We start from the raw sequence: 14,102 nt of genomic DNA, 5'->3' as shown, positions 1-14,102 counted from the left end.
TTCTTGTCACTCTTTGGTGTGCTCTCTCTTGTGTGCTCACCTCCTATCTGATGTGCTCTCTCTTGCGTGCTCACCTCCTGGCTGGCGTGCTCTCTCTTGCTTTCTTGTCACTCTTTGGTGTGCTCTCTCTTGTGTGCTCACCTCCTATCTGATGTGCTCTCTCTTGCGTGCTCACCTCCTGTCTGGCGTGCTCTCTCTTGCGTGCTCACCTCCTGTCTGGCGTGCTCTCTCTTGCGTGCTCACCTCCTGTCTGGCGTGCTCTCTCTTGCGTGTTCACCTCCTGTCTGGCGTGCTCTCTCTTGCGTGTTCACCTCCTGTCTGGCGTGCTCTCTCTTGCGTGTTCACCTCCTGTCTGGCGTGCTCTCTCTTGCGTGTTCACCTCCTGTCTGGCATGCTCTCTCTTGCGTGTTCACCCCGTCTGGCATGCTCTCTCTTGCGTGCTCACCTCCTGGCTGGTGTGCTCTCTCTTGCTTTCTTGTCACTCTTTGGTGTGCTCTCTCTTGTGTGCTCACCTCCTATCTGATGTGCTCTCTCTTGCGTGCTCACCTCCTGGCTGGCGTGCTCTCTCTTGCTTTCTTGTCACTCTTTGGTGTGCTCTCTCTTGTGTGCTCACCTCCTATCTGATGTGCTCTCTCTTGCGTGCTCACCTCCTGTCTGGCGTGCTCTCTCTTGTGTGCTCACCTCCTGTCTGGCGTGCTCTCTCTTGCGTACTTGTCTCTCTCTGGTGTATTGTCTTGCAAGCTCACCTTTTTCTGGTGTGCTCTCTTTTTGCGTGCTCTCCCTTGCACTTGCCTCTATCCAGTGTGCTCTCTTGCGTGCTCATCTCTCTGGTGTGCGCTCTCTTGCATGCTCTATAGCGCTCGCCTCTATCTGTGCTCTCTTGAAAGCTGTGCTGTCTCTTGCATGCTCTATTGCACTTGCTTCTATTTGGTGTACTCTCTCTTGCATGCTCGCCTCTCTCTAGTGTGTTCTCACCTGTGTGCTCGCCTCTCTCTAGTGTGTTCTCACCTGTGTGCTCGCCTCTCTCTAGTGTGTTCTCACCTGTGTGCTCGCCTCTATCTGGTGTGTTTTGGGTTTTTTTTTGGGCGAGTGCTCTTTCTCTCCCTTATACACACACTTGGTTCCGCTCTTTCATTCATGCTCTCTGTAAAGTGAAAGACGTATCTGTATACAAATATTACAAGTTCCTTTTTATACAGTGTATTTTTATGTCTGGTCTTCTGCTGTCTGAATGTTATGAATCTGGAACATAAACATTTTTAGTTGCTGCATTTTCCAGAGTGGATGAATATTTTCCTCCCCACAATTTCCTTTTAATGGGAGACGCAAAATGTTTCGCAGGAAGGAGACGGAACCTTCCATTGTGTCTGCAGGATGCAGATAAGATGGGACTGGCAGTGAGGAATCTGAGAACTCGGGGTGAACCTACGCTGAATATCGGGGAGAATGGAATGGGGGGGGGGGGGGGCTCAGGGCGCTCAAATCTCCTCTGTATAATGTAGGACATTCTGGCCTCTACATGTGTTACCAATGTGTTGGCTATTTATATTGTGTCAATATTTTTAGTCAAGTCTTAAAAAAACATAAAACATTTGTTTAAAATTACTGTTAGATTAGTATTTGTTTGCTCTTACTCTTAAGTATGTGTGTGTACTCTCCTCTCCCTCTCCCCTTTCTCTCACCCTCTTTTCTCTCGCCCTCTTCTCTCTCGCCCTCTTTTCTCTCTCGCCCTCTTTTCTCTCTCGCCCTCTTTTCTCTCTCGCCCTCTTTTCTCTCTCGCCCTCTTTTCTCTCTCGCCCTCTTGTCTCTCTCGCCCTCTTGTCTCTCTCTCTCTCGCCCTCTTGTCTCTCTCTCTCTCGCCCTCTTGTCTCTCTCTCTCTCGCCCTCTTGTCTCTCTCTCTCTCGCCCTCGTCTCTCTCTCTCTCGCCCTCGTCTCTCTCTCTCGCCCTCGTCTCTCTCTCTCTCGCCCTCTTGTCTCTCTCTCTCTCTCTCGCCCTCGTGTCTCTCTCTCTCTCTCGCCCTCGTGTCTCTCTCTCTCTCTCGCCCTCGTGTCTCTCTCTCTCTCTCTCGCCCTCGTGTGTCTCTCTCTCTCTCTCTCTCGCCCTCGTGTCTCTCTCTCTCTCGCCCTCGTGTCTCTCTCTCTCTCTCTCTCGCCCTCGTGTCTCTCTCTCTCGCCCTCGTGTCTCTCTCTCTCTCTCTCTCGCCCTCGTGTCTCTCTCTCTCTCTCTCGCCCTCGTGTCTCTCTCTCTCTCTCTCTCGCCCTCGTGTCTCTCTCTCTCTCTCGCCCTCGTGTCTCTCTCTCGCCCTCGTGTCTCTCTCTCTCTCTCTCTCTCGCCCTCGTGTCTCTCTCTCTCTCTCTCTCTCGCCCTCGTGTCTCTCTCTCTCTCTCTCGCCCTCGTGTCTCTCTCTCTCTCTCTCTCGCCCTCGTGTCTCTCTCTCTCTCTCTCTCTCTCGCCCTCGTGTCTCTCTCTCTCTCTCGCCCTCGTGTCTCTCTCTCTCTCTCTCTCGCCCTCGTGTCTCTCTCTCTCTCTCTCTCGCCCTCGTCTCTCTCTCTCTCTCTCGCCCTCGTGTCTCTCTCTCTCTCTCTCGCCCTCGTGTCTCCTCTCTCTCTCGCCCTCGTCTCTCTCTCTCTCTCTCTCTCGCCCTCGTGTGTCTCTCTCTCCCCCCTTCTTTCTCCTCTCTCCCCTTCTCTCTCTCTCTCATCTCTCTCCCCCCCCCTCTCTCTCTCTCTCCATCTCTCTCCCCCCCCCTCTCTCCCCCTCCCTCTCTCTCCCCCTCCCTCTCTCTCCCCCTCCCTCTCTCTCCCCCTCCCTCCCTCTCTCTCCCCCTCCCTCCCTCTCTCTCCCCCTCCCTCCCTCTCTCTCCCCCTCCCTCTCTCTCTCTCCCCCTCCCTCTTTCTTCTTCTCTCTCTCCCCCCTCTCCCCCCCTCTCCTCTCTCCCCCCTCTCCCCCCCCCCTCCCCCTCTCTCAATCCTTTATTATTATGAATAATATATATATTATTAAAAAAAAATTTTTTTTTGGGGGGGGGGGGGGGTGGATAGTGGGTAAAACCTGAGACCTCATGCACACTTTAGCTCAAAGAATCTGCTCCTGTAGGCATTTTGAGCTTTACAATCTCTTTGCCTGTTATCCCCCCCCCCCTTCCCCCCCCATGGTACCCTTTTATGTCCATGCAGACTATAGGTTTTCTCATGAGTTTAGTGGCAGCAACATTTACAAGCGGAAACCCCCCCCCCCCCCCCCATCACCTGTACGTTCAGGAGACGAGTTTTCAGCAGGCCTCTTGCACACAGGACACTTTTAAAAACGCTCCTCTTGGCAGCAGCATTAATTTAAATGAGAGCGCAAAGTCACAGACTAGAAGCATGTTGATTGGAGGGGAGAGCAGAGTGACGAAGAGATGATCTCATCACTGTGCTTCTTCTCCTTTTATCGACCAATCACAGGCTGGATGAGGAAGCGGGTTGAATGAATGCTGGCCTAGAGGCTGAGGACATCTAGTGGCAGGAAAGAAGTACTGCAGGTAAATCTCTGGATTGAAGCTGAATATTGCAGCAGAATCTGAATATTTTACTTTTTTTTTTTTTAAAACGATTCGTTTTATCTGGTTTGTGTTTTGTTTTGTTTTTTTGCTGGAGTTCTCCTTTAAATACACTTTTTTCTGGATGACCATGCACTGATTTCACTTGCTGCCTTGAATTAATGAGGGAAATGTCCTGGCACGCTCCGGATGTTTCCTCCCTTCTGATAACAAATATTTTATCCGGAGAGCGTCCCTGGGAATTGTAATCTGATGGAAATGAAGTATGACTCTTTATTTATTTTTTATTTTTTTTATTAATTCTCGCACTTTTTCAGCTCCACAGATGTCGGAGTCCCTGAGGTTCTGCCTTGTTCCAGTCCGGTCCCAAATGGCCGGCCGCCATCATCATCCGGCATCAGCGTTTTGGACCGTCTCATTAAAACCTGCCCGGTGTGGCTGCAGCTGTGCATGAGCCCGAAGCAAGCGGCGGCGATCCTCAGTGAGGAGGCACCGGGGGTAGGTGGATGCGGCCGGTCTGTCGGCTTACGTAACGTTTGCTGAAATACTCTGCACTGCTGCTCACACTGATCAGTCACAGCACTAACCCCTCGTTCACACCAAGGCATATATTAGTTTTTTTGGTTTTTTTTTGCAGAAACGCACTAGTTCATTTAACATGGTTTCCAGTGGGACATGTTCACATCTACGTGACGTCTGCATTCCTTTTTTTCTTTTTCAGTCTTTCTTTCCTTTATTGTCATCTGGTGATCCAGCCAGTAAGTCTGTTGATTTTTCACAGTACAAACCCTGCAGCGGTTTACATGGATGAGACAAAACATTTTCTGTGTAAAACCTTTATCCCAAAAGAACGGTTTGCTGTCACTGCTTACAATGATTGAGGTTGGCTTCAGTCTGTTAGTGAATCTAAATCTGCTAGTTCATCGAACACTCTTTCCCCCTCCCCAGACTAACAATGCTGTCGTCTGCTATGCCCCCTGTGCTCCTTCAACCAGAGTGAGGGTGCTCTAATATAGGAGGCAGGGGCGGAATGACCATTTGGAAACTTGGGCACTGCCCGGGGTCAGTAGGGGGCCCCATGAGATGCCCCTGGTACCTTTTTCATAGGCTTTTTTGAGTTTGGGCAAGGACACAGGGGCCCCATGATCTCCTATTGCCCGGGGGCCCCATGAGTTGCCAGTCTGCACCTGATAGGAGGTGTGTTGCTGGCTAGCTCAGCAGGTGAAAATGGAGGGTAAAAAAAGAAAACTAATGCAGCCGCCACATGTAATGATTGGTAAGTTGCAATTTATGACATTTTTGGTTTTGGGGTTTGTTACGGCTTTAAGGACTTCATTTGTGGAGGGGGGGAGGGCTGTTTCCTGCGAGGTTCCCTGGATCCCCGGCATTGTCTCAGATAATTCCTTTAATATGACGTTTTACTTGGAAGGAATGTGAGGAATTGTCTTCCACCCGCCGCCTTCATTTCCAGATGTGTCCTCTATAGATCTGCGACCGGGAAGGGAGCGATCGGCCGGAGTGCGGGCAAGAGGCGGAGTTTCACTTTATTTCAGGAGCTTACACAAAGCCTGAGCCCCGGGTTCACACTGATATGGTGCGGAATTTGCAGCACTTTCTGTGTGAATTCCGCACTGCATCAGAATCGCACCCCGTTCATGCGAACCGATGCGGGTGTTTGTGGTGAGTTAACAACATCCCAAATGCGGTCCACAAAATGCGGTGCGATGTGCAGAATCGGATCACATGTGTGTGAATACCCATGCAATCCGATTCGAGTACGGACCAAAAAAAGGGTCCTGCGCGTTTTTGATGTGATTAGAGCCATACAAAATGTACGACTCCGATTGCACCGCACACAAATCGCATGCGATATACCGCATCACATATATGTGAACCCGGGCTAAGGGTCAGTTCACGCTATAGAAACGCAGTCCAGATGCATTTCAGATGCGTTTTTTGCATGCACGTTTTTGGCGCATTCCGGTGCATTTTTTGATGCGTTTTTTTTATGCATTACAGTTAATTTTTTCCCCTCTTTCTTCAGTTTAACCTCTTCACGCCGGCCGAATGCAAATGTGCGTCCTCCCGGTGTCTGGGCCTAGACGCTGAGCGGCCACACATTTGCGTTCTATTAAAAAAGAACATATGTGCTGAGAGCGCGCGCCCTGCACGCTCCCAGCACGCATGTCCAGTACTTACGGAAAGGTCCCAATCTCCTCTTTCCCGATCATATGACTGCCGTGACTGTGTGTCATGGCAGTCACATGACCCTAAACCCCGCCCCTGTCACGGCAGTCACATGACCCTAAACCCCGCCCCTGTCATGGCAGTCACATGACCCTAAGCCTCGCCTCCCGGCCCTTTAAGGGTTTCAGAAGCCGGGCGCGTGGTTTAGGGTCATGTGACTGCCGTGACAGGGGTGGGGTTTAGGGTCATGTGACTGCCGTGACACTTCCGGCGCCAAGGGGTTAAATAGGTACATGTGCATTCCTGTGCAAATTTTTTTTTTTTTTTTTTTGTGCGTTCCAGTGCATTGTTGATGTATTTTACCGCGTTCCAGTGGAGGAAAAATGCAGCCTGTTTTTTACTTTTTTTTTTTTTTTTTTTTTTTTTTTTTTTCTGCACCCGGAACGCACCGGAACTGCAAGCACCGATGTGAACTCTGACACTGACCACCATATTACCAACTTTCTGTGCGTTTTTTCACGTCGTGTGAACTGACCCTGAATGTCTGTAATGGCAAGGGGTTCTGGGGTGTGCTGGAGGGTCTATCGATGCTGGCCGGTCACACTGCTGAGATTTAAAGTCGCACAATTTGTGTGCAATTTCAGGTGCGATTTCTGAAGACTTTATTGCCACTTTAGAAGATTTTCAACAATTTCTTGCAATTTGCGGTGCGATTTCTATTATATTCTATGTATGGGAATTCTCAACAAATTTGCAGAAAAAGTCGTACAAGAACTACTTTAGAAATCGCGCTGCTGCAAAATCGCACGTGTTAAGACTCTGAGATGCGATTTCAATTCGCACATCGCACCTTAAATCGCATCGGTGTGACCGGGCACTTATGGAATGCTGCGCTCTCCCATAATCCTGGGCTACCCATGTTCTACTTTTTCTGCACCCGGAACGCACCGGAACTGCAAGCGCTGATGTGAACTATGACATTGCCAACCATATCACCGACTTTCTGTGCGTTTTGGATTTAGAAAAAAAGCAACTGAAACGCATGGAGTGTGAACCGGCCCCGAATGTCTGTAATGGCAAGGGGTTCTGGGGTGTGCTGGAGGGTCTATCGATGCTGGCCGGTCACACTGCTGAGATTTAAAGTCGCACAATTTGTGTGCAATTTCAAGTGCGATTTCTGAAGACTTTATTTCCAGTTTTGAATATTTTCAACAATTTCTTACGATTTGCGGTGCGATTTTCGTTCTATTCCATGTATGTGAAATTGCAACAAAACTGCAGAAAAAGTCACGCAAGAACAACTTTAGAAATTGCGCCGCAGCAAATCACACGTGTTAGGACGCCGACATTCACATTCATGAGATGCGATTTCAGGTGCAACTGAAACGCATGGAGTGTGAAGTGGCCCTTACTGCGGTCCTATTGGTGCGATTCCTGACTTGGTCGGAGCCGCAGCGATTTCTAAATCCGTGCATGCGCTACTTTTAGGTGCGACTCGCATAGACATCTGTGTCTTGCAAGTCGCAACTCCAACTTTGAAATCGTGCGACTTTACTAGAAGTCGCACGCTTTCAAAGCCGGATCGATGTAACCAGGGTGTCGGTGTATTTTATGTGCGGCCCGACACAATTCCTCTTCAGGTTGGACACCCCCTTGATCTAGCCCTTTCCTCCCCAGCCTGACTCTCCCGCCTTTTTCATTCATCGGATTTTGGTTCTTTCAATCATGTGGGCGTTACCTTGGGTAGTCTGCAGGGGCGGACTGACCATTTGGAAACTCGGGCACTACCCAAGGGCCCGGGGTCAGTAGGGGGCCCCATGAGATGCCCCTGGTACCTTTTTTTTTCTTTTATTAGCTTTTTTGAGTTTGGGCAAGGACACAGGGGCCCCATGATCCCCTATTGCCTGGGGGCCCCATGAGTCCGCCCCTGGTAGTCTGTATGCAAATACACCCTGCCTAGGAACGCCCACTCCTCCAGACTGACACCCACCCATCAGTGCATGTTATTTGCATAACTCCTCCCACTCCTTTCATCAGAGCTCTTGAGAGGAGTCCTGGGCAGGGTGCTGGAATGTTTTCAGGAAGATGTACAGCACCCTGCTAGCCATGATCTCCCTGCATTGCATAGAGAAGTTCAGGGGCCCAGTGATTAAATCATTCTGCCTAAAATGGGGTATATATAATGAAAACCTCTTTCGTTTTTTTTTTTCATTATCATGCTGATGAGGGGGAAGGCAACATTTTACCAGATTAAATTTCCATTTTATTGTATACAGAGGGGATATGTGGTCCCTTTTCCCGAGGGGGGCTTCCAATCTCCTGTCAAGAACCAAGAGGCAGCCCCCCCACAATTCCAAACAGAACATACAAACTCCATGTGGATGGAGAACCAGGCTCTTTAATGAATGTGGCTGACGATATCCATGTTTTCCAGGTCTTCCTAGTCACCAGGGATGTGGAAGCCAAGTGTATGGTCCTCTGGGTCCACTTCTCCGAGCACAGGGACCCCGCTGACATCCTTCGTTACAACATCCGGGAAGAGAAAACAAGTAGGTGACCCCCTACCGTCCCTCCCGCCCTACTGACGCGTGTGCATGGAAAGCCAACAAGACGGTGCAGTGCATTGTGGGATTTTACTGTAGGCGGGTGCAGTCTGTTTTCTGCACCGCAGGTGGCGCTCAACCGCAGAGGGAGAGGAAGTCAAGAGGAACATGGCTCCTCTATGGTTTCCTGGGTCACTGGGAAAGCTATCCAATTGGATGCAGTTGCCCCATGTGACTCAAGCAGCCATCTTGGGTCAGGCAGAGCCTATTTAAGGCCCTGGCTCCCAGGCTCGGTGTGCATTTCACATGTGGGGATTTTCCTCTGCTGCAGTTCAGTAACACTTATACAAGTCTTGTCCCTCCCGTAGCCTGTGATTGGACAGTGAAAGGAGAAACAGCTTATCTCTCTGCTCTTTCCTCCTATTGGTATGCTCCTTTTTAGCATCCTTTTATTTTAGCATCATTACCTTGGGCAAAGGAGGATGTTGTCCCAACAATGGCCTTCTTCTTCTTCTTCCTTCCTTCTTCTTCTTCCTTCTTCTTCTTCCTTCTTCTTCTTCCTTCTTCTTCTTCTTCCTTCTTCTTCTTCCTTCTTCTTCTTCCTTCTTCCTTCTTCTTCCTTCTTCTTTCTTCTTCTTTCTTCTTCCTTCTTCTTCCTTCTTCTTTCTTCTTCTTTTTTTCTTTTTTTTTTTTTTTTTTTTTAAATAAAAACATATTTATTATAAAAAAAATTATATACATACACACATCATTGTATTCTTTATTATATTATAAATATATTTTTTTTTAATATAATTAGTGTGTGTATATATATATATATATATATATATATATATATATATATATATATATATATATATATACAAACAAATGCACAGTTTATAAAGTTTATATAAAATGATGGAAAAAAAAAGGGGGGGAGAAGCGGAGGGAGTGAAGGAGTTAAAAAAAAAAAATTACATGCAAATGATACTTAAATTATTAAAAATGATACCTGCAAAATGATACAAAAACAAATGATAAAAAATTTATACAAACAAATTATGTAAAAAAATAAATACAAAACAATAAAAAGGGGGCCCTAATCTAAATAAAATAGAAATATATATAGATTTGAATATGAAAAAAATATATAATAAAAAAATAAATAAATATATATATATATATATATATATATATTTCATATTCAAATCTATATATTTCTATTTTATTTAGATTAGGGCCCCCCTTTTATCGTTTTGTATTTATTTTTATTATTTTTATCATTTGTTTTTGTATTATTTTTGCAGGTATCATTTTTAATTTAAGTATCATTTGCATGTAATTTTTTGTTAACTCCTTCACTCCCTCCGCTTCCTCCCCCCCCTTTTTTTTTTTTCTTTTTTTCCATTATTTTATATAAACTTTATAAATTGTGCATTTGTTTGTGCTTGTAGCACTAAATTGAAAAAAAAAAACATTTTCAGTGAGCCCTAATTTTTTATTTTTTAACCCTGATATGTTTAGCTAAAATGTTAATTAACCCTTTCCACTGAAAAAAAAAAACCCATATCATTGTCATTAAACACTTTTTTTATTTTAATTTCTTTCCTTTTTTTTTTTTTTTCCCTTTTTTTTTTTTTAATGTTTTAAAATTTGAGTTAATTTATGTAGCGCCTGATTAAATCGCTCAGGGGATGCAGCACAAGTGGCCATGTATTTCCATTCAGGGTTCTCCTTTAAATTGTGATAGTCCGGGAACTTATATGCATTGTTTAAAAAAACAGCGCGCCGTGAGCTGGAATTCCGCTATTTTACTATAAATATTTATTTTAGAAGAACGGTCCCCTTTTAACAGTTTCAGCTGCCTTGTGGGCCTCTAGATTGTGTCCAGGTTAGAGCACCACCAACAGGCCTTTGGTGGTATTGCAGTCTGACCATTGCTACAAAAGGACGTGCAGGACGTTAGGAAATTGTGTTCATTTAGGAAACTGTTTTATTAACGAGGAACTGGTGACGATCTCTAGTGAAAAACCACCTGCACAGTGACTTTGTTTTCTAGCGAACTGAAGGGTTCCGGGTTCATGAGTGTTGCGTTTTTTCTTGCAAAACTACAGATTTTTTTTTACTCTTTGCCTGGCTCCCTGTAATAAGTCTGATTTCTATTTAAAGGATGTCTTCTGTTTTTATTTGTTTTTTTCCTAATATTGCTAAATACAGTTCTAGCTGAATAGTTTATTCACCCCCCCCCCGACCTATTGTATTCCTAAGGCAGCACAGTGGCTAAGTGGCTTGCACTTCCGCCTGTCACCACTAGGGTTGTCTGTTCAAATCCCAACCATGGCACTACACCTGCATGGAATTTGCATGCTCCCTGTGACTGCATGGGTTTCCTCCCACACCCCAAAGACATGCTAGTGGGTTAAATGGCTCCGATCTAAATTGGCCATAGTATGTGTATATGTGAGTTTGGGACCTCAGATTGTACGCTCCTCGAGGGCGGGGAATGATGTAAGGTGATGATAGTGTTGTACAAGTACCATAAATTCATAACAAACCACAATTTTTTTTTTTATTCGGGTGGTGTGGTGAGGCGTAAAAAACCTCTCCGTTTTTATTGCTTAAACTTACAGAATAGGAAGCACTAAGAGAGCCACACAAATGGTCAGAGAGTCTAAAGTGATGTCTGCTTAACCACGTTACTGGAGAGCAGAGAATTCTTCCTCGGTTGGGCCCCAGACTGGTACTCTTATAATCCAATTATTAAATAAACAGTGCCAGTTGGCCTATTGTGGGAAAAGTGAAAGCACCTCTTGATGGACCATCAAGGTATACTCTCCTATCCATGCGGTCTCCTCACTTTATACATGGATGACAGCACCGCCTGATGGCCCCCCAAAGGTATACTTACACATTCATGCAGCCTCTTCACTGCATACCTGAATGGGTAGGTGACCGTGCCTCCTGATGGAGGTTATCCATTCCTATATGATGAATATTGCCTGTCTGACCACAGGACCATCTTAGCTCTGTGGGCACCTCATACCTCTACAGACACCCCCAGGCTGACCAATGACTGATGAGACCTGGGGATCATTGTAGGCACCTCCAACCTGTACAGACACAGGCTGACCAATCTTATCAGACCACGGCACCATCCTAGGTCTGTACGCATCTCCAACCCGTAACATCTCAGGCTGACCAAATTCTGATTAGAACAGGGCACCATCTTTGGTATGAAGGCGCTTCCAACCCCAGGGTGACCAACCTCTGTTTATACCAGGGCACCATCCTAGGTCTGTAGGCACCCAAAACCTGTACAAACAGAGGTTGGTCACCCTGGGGTTGGAAGCGCCTTCATACCAAAGATGGTGCCCTGTTCTAATCAGAATTTGGTCAGCCTGGGGTGTCTGTACAGGTTGGAGGTGCCTTCATACCTAGGATGGTGCCCTGGTCTAATCAGAGATCAGCCAGCCTGGGGTGTCTATACCAGGGCACCATCCTAGGTCTGTAGGCACCCAAAACCTGTACAGACACCCCAGGCTGGCTGATCTCTGATTAGACCAGGGCACCATCCTAGGTATGAAGGCACCTCCAACCTGTACAGACACCCCAGGCTGACCAAATTCTGATAAGACCAGGGCACCATCCTAGGTATGAAAGCACCTCCAACCTGTATAGACACCCCAGGCTGACCAAATTCTGATTAGACCAGGGCACCATCCTAGGTATGAATGCAGCTCCAACCTGTACAGACACCCCAGGCTGACCAAATTCTGATTAGACCAGGGCACCATCCTAGGTATGAAGGCACCTCCAACCTGTGCAGACATTCCAGGCTGACCAACCTCTAATGAAATCAGGGGACCATCGTAGGCATGTAAGCACCTCCAACCTGTACAGACACCCTGGGCTGACCAACCTCTGATTAGCCCAGGCCATCCTCATAGGTCTGTTGGCACCTCCAACCTGTACAGACACCCCCAGGCTGGCCAATCTCTCATCAGACAAGGGGACCATTATAGGCATATAGACACCTCTCACCTGTACATACATGCCCCCTTTCCCAGGCTGATAAATCTCTCATCGAACCAGGGAGTCATCCTAGACACCTCCCATCGTAGACACCTCCCACCCGTACAGACATGTCAAGACTGACTAATATCTGATTAGACCAGGGCACCTTCCTAGGGGTGTAGGCACCACCAGCCTGTACAGATACTCCACCCAGGCTGACCAATCTCTGATCAGACCAGGGGACCAACCTAGGTCCATAGGCACCTCCCATTTGTACACACAGCCCCAGGCTGATTCATTCTCTGTGGGGGAATCTGTCATCAACAAGATTTTTCAGTCTAGTTTCAATGGTTTCTCTGAAAAATTGAGTTATCTGGCCATAAACATGCATGCTTGGGCAGTACCAGGGGTGGACTGACAACTCATGGGGCCCCCGGGCAATAGGGGATTATGGGGCCCTGTGTCCTTGCCCAAACTCAAAAAAGCCTAGGAAAAAGGTACCAGGGGCATCTCATGGGGCCTGCTACTGACCCCGGGCCCTCGTGCAGTGCCCAAGTTTCCAAATGGTCAGTCCACCCCTGGGCAGTACAGTTTTACATATTTGCGCCTCAACTGTGCGGCACAATGGTCTATGGTGGTTGGATCTTCTGACTGTTGTCTTTTGGTTGGATCTACTGTGTCTTTTTAGTATGTTTTTGCACTCTTAAAATGCATAAATTTAGTCTTTTTTTTTTTTTTTCCTCCCCCCCACAGTGATGTATTTGGAAGGCTCCTTCCTCATCTTTGAAGACATATTTAAGCTTGTGGGATTCTATTGTGTCAGCCGGTAAGTACACAACCGACATTGTCCTATGATTGGTCACATGAGGGTTCCTATCTGACCACGGGACCATCTATTGAGTTGCTGCGATACTAGACTAGATTTTTCTGTGACTTTCACATTCTTCTGTTCCGTGTTTTTCCACTGTTGTATTACGTATAGATTTGCAGACTCTCCCTTTATTGGTTGTTTGTACAGTTGTGCTGAAAACTTTGCATCCCCTGACAGAAACTTGTGAAATTTTGGCATTGATATTGAAAATATGACGGATCTGCCAAAAAATACTCTTTTATTGAAGGATGATGATCCTATGAAGCCATTTATTATCAAATAGTTGTTTAGCTCCTTTTTAAATCCTAATGATAACAGAAATCCCCCTAATGGCCTGGATCAGAAGTCTCCACCCCCTGGATCAGAAGTCTCCGCCCCCCGGATCAGAAGTCTCCGCCCCCTGGAATGTTTGGCCTTGGTACAGACACACAAGGTGACACACACGGGTTACAACGCCAATTAGACGTTCATGTCCCACATCTGTGGCTTTTAAATTGCTATCAGTGTCAGTGTATAAATAGTCAATGAGTTTGTTAGCTCTCATGTGGAAGCACTGACTAGGCTAGATACTGAGCCATGGGGAACAGAAAAGAACTGTGTGCGATTCCGATGCGGTGCGGAATTCGCACTGAAAACGCTGCGAATTCCGCACCACATCAGTGTGAACCCCTCGGGCTAAAAGTGATTGTAATGGCTCAAGTCCTTTTTACCTTCATGCATTCCTCTATGTATGGCGATAAAAAACCTGTGTGCAGCAGCCCCCCTAACCAGGGGCGGACTGACCATTCGTGCACTCGGGCACTGCCTGAGGGCCCAGGGTCAGTAGGGGGCCCCATGAGATGCCACTAGTACCTTTTTTTTCATAGGCTTTTTTGGGTGTGGTTTGCATGTGGGCCCCATGATCCCCTATTGCCCGGGTGCCCCATGAGTTGTCAGTCCGCCCCTGCCCCTAACACTTACCT

The 14,102-nt window shown here is 46.9% G+C and overlaps 1 protein-coding gene across 1 annotated transcript in view; it reads left to right on the top strand.

Moving 5' to 3' along the window:
- LOC149431303 (ras and Rab interactor 3-like) overlaps positions 1-13,095 on the top strand; it is a gene marked incomplete at its 3' end in the record, with an annotated part of 43,686 nt that extends 30,591 nt beyond the window's left edge. Inside the window, exons 2-4 of the mRNA XM_089665684.1 lie at positions 3,861-4,041; positions 8,165-8,279; positions 13,023-13,095. Of these exons, the coding sequence (XP_089521810.1) occupies positions 3,861-4,041; positions 8,165-8,279; positions 13,023-13,095 (369 nt within the window). The remainder of the gene's footprint in view (positions 1-3,860; positions 4,042-8,164; positions 8,280-13,022) is intronic.
- Positions 13,096-14,102: the final 1,007 nt, after the last annotated feature.

Source organism: Staurois parvus, unplaced genomic scaffold (assembly GCF_062004578.1).
Source record: "Staurois parvus isolate SC_StPar_1 unplaced genomic scaffold, SC_StPar_1.0 ptg002295l, whole genome shotgun sequence".
NCBI classification, from domain to species: Eukaryota; Metazoa; Chordata; class Amphibia; order Anura; family Ranidae; genus Staurois; species Staurois parvus.
The sequence above is the reverse complement of the archived record's forward strand: the minus strand, read 5'-3'. Positions and strand labels throughout refer to the sequence as shown.